General features: G+C 47.9%; 1 protein-coding gene across 12 annotated transcripts in view; it reads left to right on the top strand.

The window, feature by feature from the left end:
- ATXN3 (ataxin 3) overlaps positions 1-13,519 on the top strand; it is a 44,918-nt gene that overhangs the window by 19,728 nt on the left and 11,671 nt on the right. For 9 of the 12 annotated variants that reach the window (XM_008271913.5, XM_051826446.3, XM_017349359.4 and 6 more), the window contains 3 exons: positions 6,244-6,376; positions 6,702-6,868; positions 8,988-9,084. In XM_008271913.5, the coding sequence (XP_008270135.4) occupies positions 6,244-6,376; positions 6,702-6,868; positions 8,988-9,084 (397 nt within the window). Of the gene's footprint in view, positions 1-6,243; positions 6,377-6,701; positions 6,869-8,987; positions 9,097-13,519 lie in introns of all 12 variants that reach the window. The other 3 variants (XR_016226865.1, XR_016226866.1, XR_011385016.2) reach the window with 2 other exon arrangements.

Here is a 13,519-nt window from a genome sequence, read left to right as displayed (position 1 = left end):
TCCAGAGCATCCGCTCCCCCGCCAGCTCTGCCTCACTGTCTGTCTCGGGTTGGAGTTTGATCCAGGGTGAAATACGGTTCTCTCAGTGCCTGTGGTTAGAGGTGGAGTGTCTCCAGAGGCTAACTGAAGGTGTCCTTTCCTTGTTTTATTTATTTATTTTTTTTTGAAGAAAATATTTCTCTTTACCAGTTTTTAAGAGAGAATTGGTTTCATGATAGCCTCTAAAGATGAGCAATTAACCTCTTGGGCCTGGAGTGTTTTTTTTTTTTTTTTTTTAAAGCAGCATCATAAACTAGTCAATTGAAGCAGTTTTGTTTTAGTCCATTGTAATTACTATTCCTATTTTTTAATTTATTAGAAGAGAGGAAAAGGACAGATGGTGAGAGAGCTCCCATCTGCTGGCTCATTCCCAAATGCCTTGGATGGCCAGCACTGAACCGGATTGAAACCGGGAGCCGGAAGCGCAGTCCAGGTCTCCGTGTAGGTGACAGGGACCCAGTCAGTTGAGCTGTTACTGCTGCTTCCCGGGATCTGCGTTAGCAGGAATCTGGACTCAGGAGCTAGAGATGGGAATCAAACCCAGGCTCCCTGTACAGGCATCCTAACCAGCGTCTTCACCACCAGGCTGGACACCTGTTCCTTGTTGTTCATACTGCTACTCCAGTTGTCCCATGGTGGGCCAGGAGGGACATTTTGAAGTTTACTCTCAAGATGCTGACGTGACTGTTGTAGTTTGTTTTTGTTTTTGCTTTGGAAGGTGTGGGGACAAAGAAAGGTGATGGAGAGGGGGATTGGTTTTTCATCTGCTGACTCACTCCCAAGTGCCTACAATAGCCAGGACCAGCCCAGACTGGAGCCAGGAGCCAGCACTTCCATCCGGGTCTCCTTTTCCCACGTGGCAGGGACTTAAATACTTGAGGCTTCATTTGTGGCCTCTCAGGACGCACATTACCAGGAAGCTGGGTTGGAAAGGAGGAACCAGGCATTCTGCTCTGGGACTTAAGCCACCAAGCCTGATGCCAGCCCTGCATTGTGGTCTGTTTTTTTAAAACAGAATTTTTTTTAAAGATTTATTTATTTTTACTTGAAAGAGTTACACACAGAAGGAGAGGCAGAGAGGCGGGGGGGAGGGAGAGAGAGGGAGAGAGGGAGGGAGAGAGAGAGAGAGGGAGAGAGAGAGGGAGGGGGGGAAGGGAGAAGGAGAGGTGTCTTCCATCCGCTGGTTCACTTCCTAATTGGCCGCAACAGCCGGAGCTGCGCTGATCTGAAGCCAGGAGCCGGGAGCTTCTTCCGGGTCTCCCCTGTGGGAGACCATGAGCCCCCTAAACCATGGCCCAAGGACTTGGGCCATCTTCTACTGCTTTCCCAGGCCATAACAGAGAGCTGGATCTGAAGTGGAGCTGCTAACTTGAATCAGCGCCCATGTGGGATGCTGACATTACAGGCAGCGGCTTTACCTACTACGCTACAGCGCTGTATTTGAAAGGTAGAGATACTGAGAGACAGAGAGAGCTTCCATTCATAGTTCCCTCCCCAAATGGTTGTAATGACCAGGACTGGGACAGGCTGAAGCCAGGACCCTGGAACTCCATCTTGGTCTCCCACATGGTTGCAGGGAGCCATCTTACACTGCTTTCCCAGGCACTTTAGCAGGGAGCCAGATCTGAAGTGGAGCTGCTGGGACTCCAACTGGCACCCATATGTGATGCCGGCATTGCAGGCTGCAGCTTAACCCTGCTGTACCACAATGCCAGCCCCCATTGTAGTCTTTTGAAGGTTTGCTTTCTCCTGTAATAACAAGATTTTGCCAGCTTATCTTATATATTCCCTGCCCTGGACTTGAACTCATTTCTCTAAAAAAACCTGGTTCCTTTCAGTAACAGTATTTAGAGATGTGGGCTGGTGCTGTGGCATAGTGGGTTAAGCCACCATCTGCAGCGCCAGCATCCCAGATGGGTGCCCATTCAAGCTTCAGTTGGTGCACTTCTGATGCAGCTCCCTATGGATGTGTCTGGGGAAGCAGGGGAGGATGGCCCAGGTGCTTGGGCCTCTACACCCACCCAGGTGGGAGACCCAGGAGAGGCTCCTGGCTCCTGGCTTCCCATCTGCCCAGCTCCGGGCATTGCAGCCATTTGGCGAGTGAACCAGCAGATGGAAAATCTCTCTGTCACTCCATCTCTCTCTCTCTCCCTCTCTCTCTCTCTTCCTCTTTCTCTCTCTCTAACTCTGCCTTCAAATAAATAAATCTTTAAAAAATAATATTTAGAGATGATATTCGAAGCCCTGGCATGCTTCTTGCTGCTGAGTTAGTTATCATGTGAGGTGGCCCTCTAGCTGTGGATTCCACCAACCGTGGACAGAAGATCTTAAACATAATTGCATCTAGGGGCTGGTGCTGTGGCATAGTAGGTTAATCCTCCACCTATGGTGCTAACATCCCATATGGGGGCCGGTTCTGGTCCCAGCTGCTCCTCTTCCGATCCAGCTCTCTGCTATGGCCTGGGAAAGCAGTAGAAGATGGCCCAAGTGCTTGGGCCCCTGTAGCTGTGTGGGAGACCCAGAAGAAGCTCCTGGCTCCTGACTTTGGGTCAGCTCAGCTCTGGCCATTACAGCCATTTGGGGAGTTAGCCAGTGGATAGAAGACCTTTCTCTCTGTCTCTCCCTCTCACTGTCTGTAACTAGCTTTCAAATAAATAATAAATAAAATCTTTAAAAAAATTATATCTAAACTGAACATAGTTGTTTTTTTTTAAGATTTATTTACTTTTTATTTGAAAGGTAGGGTTACACAGAGGCAGAGAGAGAGAGTGCTACCATCTGCAGGTTCACTCCACAAATGGCCACAAAGGCCGAAGCTGAGCCAATCCAAAGCCAGGAGCCAGGAGCTTCCTCCGGGCCTCCCACACAGGTGCAGGGACCCAGGGACTTAGGCCATCTTCTGCTGCTTTCCCAGGCCACAGCAGAGAGCTGGATCAGAATTGGAGCAGCCTGGACTTGAACCAGCACCCATAAGGGATGCGGGCACCACAGGTAGCTGCTTTACCTGCTATGCCAAAGGCACTGGCCCCTGAACATAGGCTTTTCTTTATCATTATTCCCTAAATGATACAGTGTAACAACTATTTACATGGTATGAGATTTCTTCAAAAGTCCATAAGGGGCTGGTGTTGTGGTACAGTGGGTTAAAGTCCTGGCATGAAGTGCCGGCATCCCATGTGGGCGCTGGTTCTAGTCCCAGCTGCTCCACTTCCAATCCAGCTCTCTGCTGTGGCCTGGGAAAGCAGTAGAAGATGGCCCAAGTCATTGGGCCCCTGCACCCGCGTGGGAGACCCGGAGGAAGCTCCTGGCTCCTGGCTTCAGATTGGCATAGCTCCGGCTGTTGCGGCTATCTGGGGAGTGAGCCATCAGATAGAAGACCTCTCTCTCTCTGCCTCTCCTCCCTCTATATAACTCTGACTTTCAAATAAATAAAATAAATATTAAAAAAAAGTCCATGGAAAAATAGAATTAAAAGATAAGTTTATTTTACTGCAAAGTATTGTGAACTCCATATAGTTTCTTCATAATATGCCTTTTCCATGAACTTTTTGAAGACCTGTGATATTAGGTATTATAAGTCATTTGGATTTGATTTAAAGTATATCCGAGAATGTGCACAGGTTATATGCCAATACTGCTCCTTTTTTTTTTTTTTTTTTTTGACAGGCAGAGTGGACAGTGAGAGAGAGAGACAGAGAGAAAGGTTTTCCTTTGCCGTTGGTTCACCCTCCAATGGCCGCTGTGGCCGGCGCACCGCGCCTATCCGAAGGCAGGAGCCAGGTACTTATTCTGGTCTCCCATGGGGTGCAAGGCCCAAGCACTTGGGCCATCCTCCACTGCACTCCCTGGCCACAGCAGAGAGCTGGCCTGGAAGAGGGGCAACCGGGACAGAATCCGGTACCCCGACCGGGACTAGAACCCGGTGTGCCGGCGCCGAAGGCAGAAGATTAGCCTACTGAGCCACGGCGCCGACCAAAAACTGCTCCATTTTATATAAGGGACATGCATCTGTGGATGTTGGTGTCTGAGGGCAGGTAAAAGTGGGGGTTCCTGGAATCCATCCCTAGGAATACCAATAGCTACTGTAGTTATTTTTAATTCATAGTTGGGATGGCAGTGTTTTATTTCACTCTTATGATTTTACACTTTTGTATCTCTTTTATACTTCAAACCTTGGGGGTCCTGATTATATCCTTCCCTGTGTGTGTATGTATGTGCGTATATATGTATTAGCAAGGGAGAGAGAGAAGGGTTCCTGTCTGCTGGTTTGCTCCCCAAATGCCTTTGGCTAGCACCAAAGCCAGGAGCCACAGATTCTCTCCAGGTCTCCCACTCGGTGGCAGGAGCCCCGTCACTAGAGCCATCACCACGGCCTCCTAGACTGTGTTAGTCGAAAGCTGGTGCCAGGAGCAGAGCTGGGTGTGGAACCAAGGCACTCCGTCCGGCATGGGAAGTGGGCACCTTCACTGCTAGGCCCACGCCCCTTGTCGCCTCCCTTTCCGAAACACTGTGCACGGGCTTCTTTCAGATAGATTCCTGTAGTGGCTCTTACTCTTCCCAGTCTGTTAACAAATGATCCAGGCGTCAGTTCTTGGACCACTTCCTGATGTGTGTCGTCTCATTACTTTAAATGTCTTTAAAGGAGATCTACTTGTCAGTAATTCCTCATCGTGTATCTTCAGCCTGCACAGCCCCCCTGCTGCCAGGCTCCTAACAGGGACGTCTCCACTCCTGGCCTAGACGTCTCCACTTGAAGTGCAGAAAGTGTTTCAAAGCGAGCGTGGCTGGGAAGGCAGATCGGCTCTCCTCCCTCAGGTTTCCCGGGCCAACACTCCGGTCCATGCGTGTCACGCTGAGACCGCTGCCCGGTGTGCCCGGCATGTGAAGGGCAGCAGCCCGAGGCTTGAATAAAACCACCATCCTGACCGCCAGAGAATCTGCTCTTGATGGAAACTCATGTTTGTTAAAGACCTGGAAACAGTTTTACTGGCAGCAGACATGTTACACCATCTGAACTCTGATTATATTTGCCCTTGTAGAAACTGTTAAGTGTGTTGTCTTGTGTCCTTTTGATCTTTGTTTCTTTGTCTGTTAATGCTTACAGAGGATACCCTGTTACAAGGAACAAAGTTTCAGAAAAATGTGGGAAAACCTGAATTGATTGGGCTGACTTAGGGTCTGCCCACTCTCACTTGGTTTTGTGTGGGACGTCCACCTGGGAAAACCCTGGGTTTCCAGGATGGTGTTCATAAAAAATTACACTGGATCTGTGTAATTCTCTAGGAGCTTGAACCACACATTTTTTTCAGTTATAAGGTGTGTGTGTGTGTGTGTGTGTGTATGTAGGTCGCTGTTCCCACAGGTGACTCATTGTTACACACATCTGATTGTTTCCCTACAACAGCCCTGTGAGGAAGGTGCCAACTGAAGGTAACAGTTGAGGACACCAGAACACATGGGTGAGGTGATTGCCAGAAGCTGTGCAGCTGGGAAGTAGAAGAATCGAGATTTTTTTTTTTTTTTTTTTTTTTTTGACAGGCAGAGTTAGAGAGAAAGGTCTTCCTTCTGTTGGTTCACTCCCTAAATGGCTGCTATGGCTGGCGCGTTGCACCAGTCCAAAGCCAGGAGCCAGGTGCTTCCTCCTGGTCTCCCATGCGGGTGCAGGCCCAAGGACTTGGGCCATCCTCCACTGCCTTCCCGGTCCACAGCAGAGAGCTAGACTGGAAGAGGAGCAACCGGGACAGAACCGGCGCCCCGCCTGGGACTAGAACCCAGGGTGCCGGTGCCTCAAGTGGAGGATTAGCCAAGTGAGCTGCGGCGCCGGCCAGAAGAATTGAGATTAAAGCCAGGTAGACAGGTTCCAGATCCCTTCTGTTCCCCACCCCTTGGCCTGCCTCTGGTGCCACTGGGTGAGTGGCTGTCCCCGCCAGCACTGTCAGCAGGACCCTCAACAGGCCTCGTTGCCTTCATTTCTCATGGTCGCCTGTGAGGCACTAGGCAAGTCGCACAGATGGAGAGGGTGAGGCTCAGAGACTTCCTGTCCCCTGCCCGATCACTCTGCTAGGAAGAATCCTTCTTTGAATCCAGATCTCTCCGAGTCTTCGGCTCATATTCTTCCACTGTACTGTGTTGCCCGTCTGCTATCATTGTAAATCAATTTTGAAGTTTTGACCAGATGTTTCAGTTTATTTTTGCCTTTTTTAGGTTATTCTATATTTGTTGTTAAGGGTGATCTGCCAGATTGTGAAGCCGACCAGCTCCTGCAGATGATCAGGGTCCAACAGATGCAGAGACCAAAACTTATTGGAGAGGAATTAGCACAACTGAAAGATCAGAGGTAAAAATTAAGCGTGCTGTATAGAAGAGAAGATATTTGTGTGTGTTCCCTACAGGAGTCAGAAATCCATGTCACCCTGAGTGTGAGGTCCTGTCGTTGGTGGCGACTCTTGTAGACCTTATTTTTTGTGAAGTTGACTGAATCCATTTGAATTAATTAAATATAGAACTTAGATTCACATTACTACGCGATCTTTATATTACTGGACCTTGTTTGTTGGTGGCCTCCGTTTTAACTTAATGTAAAATCTTTAGTTTACAGATGCCTTTTTATTATGTCTGAAACAGAATGGTCTGCAATCACTGTGAGTGCTTTTGTTCTTTAGAGTCCATAGAACAGACCTGGAACGAGTCTTAGAAGCAAACGATGGGTCAGGAATGTTAGACGAAGAGGAGGAGGATTTGCAGAGGGCTCTGGCACTAAGTCGCCAGGAAATTGACATGGAAGATGAAGAGGCAGATCTCCGCAGGGCCATTCAGCTCAGTATGCAAGGTATAGACATTCCGCTGTGTGCTTGCTTCATTGTTGGAGAACTGATGCAGATAATTCCTAGTTTGTGGAAGTTACTGTACTGCTAGTAGACGTTCTTAGGCAGTTACTGCAGAAGCAATGGTTGTATGCTGTCAGCTCTTCTTTTAGATATTTTGAAACATAAATCACTTTGGACAACCTGTATTATAGAACTGTATTGGCTATATTTAACTGATACAGTTATGTTTTTTTACTTCTGGTTGTTTTAGTTGGTTAAACTACTGTGCTAACACAGCAGTAAGTTACAGAGAATCCTTGTGTGGGGTCAGTTGACCCTTCTCCCAGCCAGCTGTTTCATAAATGTATGTGATTAGAGAATATAAATTGATTTGACAAAAATCCAACACAAATTGGCTATACAGCTTAAAGCTTAAGCCTACTCTGGGCCTATATTATTAGTTCCTTTTTTTTTTTTTCTTTAAGATTTATTTGAAAGTCAGAGTTACACAGAGAGAAGGAGAGGCAGAGAGAGAGAGGTCTCCCATCTGCTGGTTCACTCTCCAATTGGCTGCAATGGCCAGAACTGCGCCGATCTAAAGCCAGGAGCCAAGAGCTTCCTCTGGGTCTCCCATGCGGGTGCAGGAGCCCAAGGACTTGGGCCCTCTTCTGATGCCTTCCCAGGCCACAGCAGAGCTGGATTGGAAGCAGAGTAGCCAGAACCTGAACTGGAACTGCGATGTGGAGTGCTGGCACTGAGCTATGATGTTAGCTCCAAATTTGTCTCTACTATTTTTTTTAAATGTATTTATTTATTTATTTGAAAGGCAAGAGTTAGAGAGAGACAGAGAGAGAGGTCTTCCATCTGCTGGTTCACTCCCCAACTGGCTGTAACTGCCAGAGCTAGGCAATTCTGAAGCCAGGAGCCAGGAGCCTCCCCCAGGTCTCCCATGTGGGTGCAGGGGCCCAAGCACTTGGGCCATCTTCCACTGCTTTCCCAGGCACATTAGCAGGGAGCTGGACTGGAAGTGGAGCAGCTGGGGCTCAAGCTGGCACCCATGTGGGGTGCTGGCACCGAGGCAGCGGCTTTACCCGCTACTCCGCAGCGCCAGCCCCGCTTCTACTTCGTAATGAAGTCATTCATCAATTGGATTCCTTAAATGCTTAAGTAACATGGAGATTCTGTTAACGCAGAGAACTCTTGTGGCTCTGGGGTGCCTCCGAGTGTTTCATATGCCTTGCACTCCCATTTTGGATTAGGTAGATTAGCTAATCTGCTAGATAAGCCCAGGGAGGGACAGACACCAGCTTTGATGATTTTAGGTATTTTTGTGTAATTTGTGTTTTTAAGATTTGTTTATTTATTTGAAAGGCACAGTTACAGAGAAGCAGAGGCAGAGAGGAGAGAGAGGTCTTCCATCTGCTGGTTCACCCCCCAGATGACCACAATGGCCAGAGCTGCACCAATCCGAAGCCAGGAGCCAGGAGCTTCCTCCGGGCCTCCCGTGCGGGTGCAGGGACCCAATGACTTGGGCCATCTTCTACTGCTTTCCCAGGCCATAACAGAGAGCTGGATTGGAAGTGGAGCAGCTGGGACTAGAACCGGTGCCCATATGAAATGCTGGTACTGCAGGTGGCGGCTTTACCTGCTACAGCACAGTGCTGGCCCCCACATAGTTCTTTTTTAGCCACTTTATTTCACAATTTGTGCAGAGTGGTTGGCACAGTTATCACGTGTGACCATAGCAACATTGAAGCTGTGGTAGTTCCGGATGTTTGAAGACAGAGGGGTGTGGAGACTGGGTTCAGGGAATGATTCTCCTCTTGCAGTTGCCTTGAGGGATACCATGCCCCTGAAGGCACAGCTTCGTTTCTGCTAAGTTACAGAGAGCACAAAAGGATGGTGCTAGTGCGTTCTCAAACCAGGCTGGTCACTGGACTTAGGTTCCTACGTGCTTACAGCAGCGGTGGGTGACGACTTTGGCTGTCAGGGACGTATGTCCATGATTAGATTTGGATTGCCTTCATCAGATTCTTCAGGACTTTAGAGCCTTTCTTAAATTTACCGAATAGTAGCAGAATAAGTCTAAATATATTCCTTGAATTGGTAAAGAAAATTACTTTTGTTTTGGTTTGTGTTCAGGTAGTTCCAGAAATATGTCTCAAGATATTCCACAGACGTCAAGTACAGATCTCACCTCAGAAGAGCTGCGGAAAAGAAGAGAAGCCTACTTTGAAAAGTAAAGTAGTTGGTACAAATTAAAATTTCACGTTAAACATTTCTTTGGCTATTTTGTGTGTTTGCAAATGACTGGCGAACATGTGAATGTGTTTTTGGAAAAATTTACAGCAAAGTGAATCATCAAGCCTAAAGCCTTGTGTTGCACCTAGCTTTATATTTGCTCGCCAAGTAGAATGTCACCCTGTACAGACACCTGCTAGTAACTGTCATCACAAATCCGCTTTCCTTTTCTTTTTCTCTCTCTCTCTCTCTCTCTTTTTTTTTTTTTTTTTTTTTTTTTTTGACAGGCAGAGTGGACAGTGAGAGAGAGAGACAGAGAGAAAGGTCTTCCTTTGCCGTTGGTTCACCCTCCAATGGCCGCCAAGGCTGGAGCGCTGCGGCCGGCGCACTGCGCTGATCCGATGGCAGGAGCCAGGTACTTCTGGTCTCCCATGGGGTGCAGGGCCCAAGCACTTGGGCCATCCTCCACTGCACTCCCTGGCCACAGCAGAGAGCTGGCCTGGAAGAGGGGCAACTGGGACAGAATCCGGCTCCCCGACCGGGACTAGAACCCGGTGTGCCGGCGCCGCTAGGCGGAGGATTAGCCTATTGAGCTGCGGCGCCGGCCTTCCTTTTCTTTTTTAAGGGAAATAAAGCTCCATCTTGAAGATTATAAAATCTGTACTAGATATTTAGATCCTGGAATCTAGGTGTCAGAGAACAAAAGGCTGAATGCAGTTGCTATTACTGCCTCCCCGCAGTGGCAAGGTGCACGCACTCCCACATCAGCATCTCTGAAATCTAGAAACATCTTGGAGGCACAATGGGCAGAATTTTCGCAGTATCCGAAATACTGGAGCATTTTACATCTGATTGTATAATGAAGATCGTATTACCTTTTCTGTTTCTGTGGTAAGTCACAGCTCAGCAGTATTTGAAGGAGACTTCTGATCAGCTGGTGTCCCCCTGATGTGAGAGACTTCCAGTCTTTATTCAGTGACTGATAGATGTAATTATATTTAAAATTTCAAAATAGTACTTACGAGTGCTTTTTATTTAAGTTCTTCTCAAATTAACTGTTTCATTTTTTAGTTATGATGAACTTTAGATTCATGCAAAAGTGGAGAATCTAGCATAGTGAACCCCTGTCTATTACCCAGATTTGACAAATGCAACATGTGACCAGAGTTTTCTATGCTCCCACTTGGATTATTTTGCAACAAATCTCAGTCATTATATCATCTAGTTTATAACTGTTTCACTATGTATCTATAAAATGCATAAGCTTTTTATTTTGACTTAGCCAAATGCTGTTGTCACACAACAGTAATCACATGAAAATTATTAATAATTCTATATCATCAAATACCTAATTCCGTGTTAAAGTTTTATTTAGTGTTAAAATGACATATAAAATTAATGTTCTAGAAAATTTATCTTGAGATATCAAAATTTATTTATTTTTTAAATATTTATTTATTTATTTGAAAAGCGGAGTTAAGTTACAGAAAGAGGGAGAGGCAGAGAGAGATCGTCCATCTGGTGGTGACTCCCCAAATGGCTGCAATGACTGGGAATGGGCTGTGTCAAAGCCAGGAGTGGGAGCTTCACTGGGCCTCCCACGTATGTGCAGGGCCCCTAGTACTTGGCCGTCTTCCACTCCTTTCCCAGGTACATTGACAGGAAGCTGGATCAGGAGTGAGGCAGCCAGGACTCAAACCGGCACCCATATGGAATGCCAGTGCTGCAGGTGGTAGCTTAACCTACCGTACCACAGCTCCGGCCACAAGGTACCAACATTTAAAGAAAACATTTCCAGTATCCTTCAGTAGTTTATATTTCTGTTTGGGGCGCATTCTCTTCTAGTCACAAAGTCACACATGCGTTCTATAATAGTTACACTCATTTCCCAGTTTACTAAATATTATTTTTATTGGCTGCATATTTCTTTTTTTAAAAAAAAGATTTATTTATTCAAAAGTCAGAGTTACACAGAGACAGGAGAGGCAGAGAGAGAGAGAGGTCTTCCATCCAATGGATCACTCCCCAGATGGCCGCAACGGCCAGAGCTGCGCCTGTCCGAAACCAGGAGCCAGGAGCTTCTTCCTGGTCTCCTACACAGGTGCAGCAGCCCAAGGACCTGGGCCATCTTCTGCTGCTTTCCCAGGCCATAGCAGAGAGCTGGATGGGAAGTGGAACAGCTGGGACTCTAACCGGCATGCATATGGGATACCAGCACTGCAGGCCGTGGCTTTACCTGCTACGCCAGAGCGTTGGCCCCAAGATTCTTTTTGTTATGAAAAATGTCTCCCAGCAAGGAGGCATGCAAATACCTGACTGCCTAGCACTCTAGTGGCATGGTCTAATTTATCACTTAGGATTCAGACTTCTAGAGGTTATTTGAAAGGAAGAGAGAGAGAGAGCGTGCGAGAGAGCGCGCGCGCGCGCGCTTCTATTCTCTGGGTCACTTCCCAGATGCCACTAAACAGGACCAGGCCTGACCTAATGGGTGGCAGGGACCCAGGTACTGGGCCCTCACCTGCTGCCTCCAGAATGTGCATTAGCAGGAGGCTGCCTCAGAAGGAGGTGGGATTTGAACCCAGCACCGCAACATAGAATGCATGCATCTGAAGCAGTGGCTTACCCACTGCACCACAGGGCCTGCCCCACTGGAGGTGTTTTATACAGAAAATTACTTGACACAGAAATTAGGGGGTTTAATAGCCTCAGGACAAGCTGGAGGGGCTGGTCGAGGCCAGCTTCTGGAATTGCACAAATTGCTTGCAAAACAGCTGCAACCGCTGCCCAAATTGTGATGATCGGGAATCAGGCCTTGGAGGTTAAGAAGGCGCTGCCCCAGCGGTGACTTTGGGAGTAGGAAGCCACCGCCGTGAGTGTTCAGGCCTGGGAACAGGAATCCTGGCCCTCCTGCAGTGACTGCCGCAGCGCTCAGAGACTGGCCTCCCGCGACTGCTCGCCGGCCGAGGCCAGCCACTGCCTCTCAATGCGAGCACTTCAGTGGAAAGCAGAGTTTCTGCAAAGCAGGGGGAACGTCCATACAGTGCCGGTGAAATCCCTGGTCTGGGCCTGCCAAGGCAACCCAGGCAGGACTCGCAATTCAGTCCTCAGGAGGCTCATTTTTAAGTTGGTGATTTTGTATGGCCCTGAATAAGGTAATAAAATACCCAAATTGGCAGAAGTCGGGTTCCTCAGCCGTGCTGTGAAGGACACGTGACGCACGTGGTCTTCCGTTGTGCAGCCCCTGGCTCGCTGAAAGACACGAGAAGGCACAGCGGGAGCGGGTGCTGCTGGGACAGATTCTCAGCGCATCTCAGCTGCAGGCGTCAGAGTTGTTCAAGGTTGACAACGATTTCTCATTTTCCTAAATTGAAACTGGAATGATCTTGGGTTGGCATTGCAGCACAGATGGTTCGGCCACCGCCTGGAATGCTGGCATCCCATGTGTGCCCCGCATCAAGTCCAGCTGCCCCGCTTCCAATCCACCTTCCTGCTAGTACACCTGGGAAAGCGGCGGAAGATGACCCAAGTGCTTGAGCCCCTGCAACCCACATGGGAAACCCAGAGGGAGCTCTTGGCTTTGGCCTGGCTCAGTCATGATTTTTAAATCTTTTTTTAAAAAAAGTAATCCTATAAATATGTACGATTATCTAAAAAAAAATAAAAAGTACAACAGAAGTTATCCCTCTACAGTTGCTGCATCACCTGCCTGCCATTCCCTGAATTCTGCGTGAATTTCTCCAGTGGAGTGGGAGGAGGGCATGGAGGCACACCTGACGTGCCAGAAATCCCTTCACTCCCAGTTGTCTTTGTCATGCCACATTCCCGAATCAGGACATGCCAGTGGGCACACACGACCTGCGTGTGCACCACTAACCCAGTACGCGAGAACCTTACACCCGTACAAATGTCTGCTTGCCGGCTGAAAGGCCAACAGGGGGACCTTGCATTTTCCACCAGTTGATATTTCTTGGTCGCTCATCTTTAAGATTCAGGATTCAGAGGGATCCTAGAAAGAAATGTGCTGTTCTTTGAACAGTGAGGCGGTAGTTTTCAAATTCTGGTCCCTTTTTTTTTTTGTTAATCCCTACATACTTTTTTTAAGTTATGGCTTCTTAAGCAGGTTGCCATCTGTTTTAAGTTTTCCTTTTAGTTTTCTGTGTGTTATATATAGAAATCATTTCAAATTATGTTTTTTAAAGATTTACTTATTTATTTAGAGGTAGAGTAGCAGAGAGGGAAAGACAGAGAAAGAGGTCTTCCATCCACTGGTTCACTCCCCAAAATGGCCGCAACAGTTAGAGCTGAGCCAGTCTAAAGCCAGGAGCTTCTTCCAGGTCTCCCATGTGGATGCAAGCGCCCAAGGACTTGGGCTATCTGCTGCTGCTTTCCCAGGCCATTAGCAGGGAGCTGGATCAGAGGTGGAACAGCCAGGA

This window comes from Oryctolagus cuniculus, chromosome 20, assembly GCF_051225735.1.
Source record: "Oryctolagus cuniculus isolate XC-2025 breed Fujian yellow rabbit chromosome 20, ASM5122573v1, whole genome shotgun sequence".
Taxonomy (NCBI): Eukaryota; Metazoa; Chordata; class Mammalia; order Lagomorpha; family Leporidae; genus Oryctolagus; species Oryctolagus cuniculus.
The sequence above is the reverse complement of the archived record's forward strand: the minus strand, read 5'-3'. Positions and strand labels throughout refer to the sequence as shown.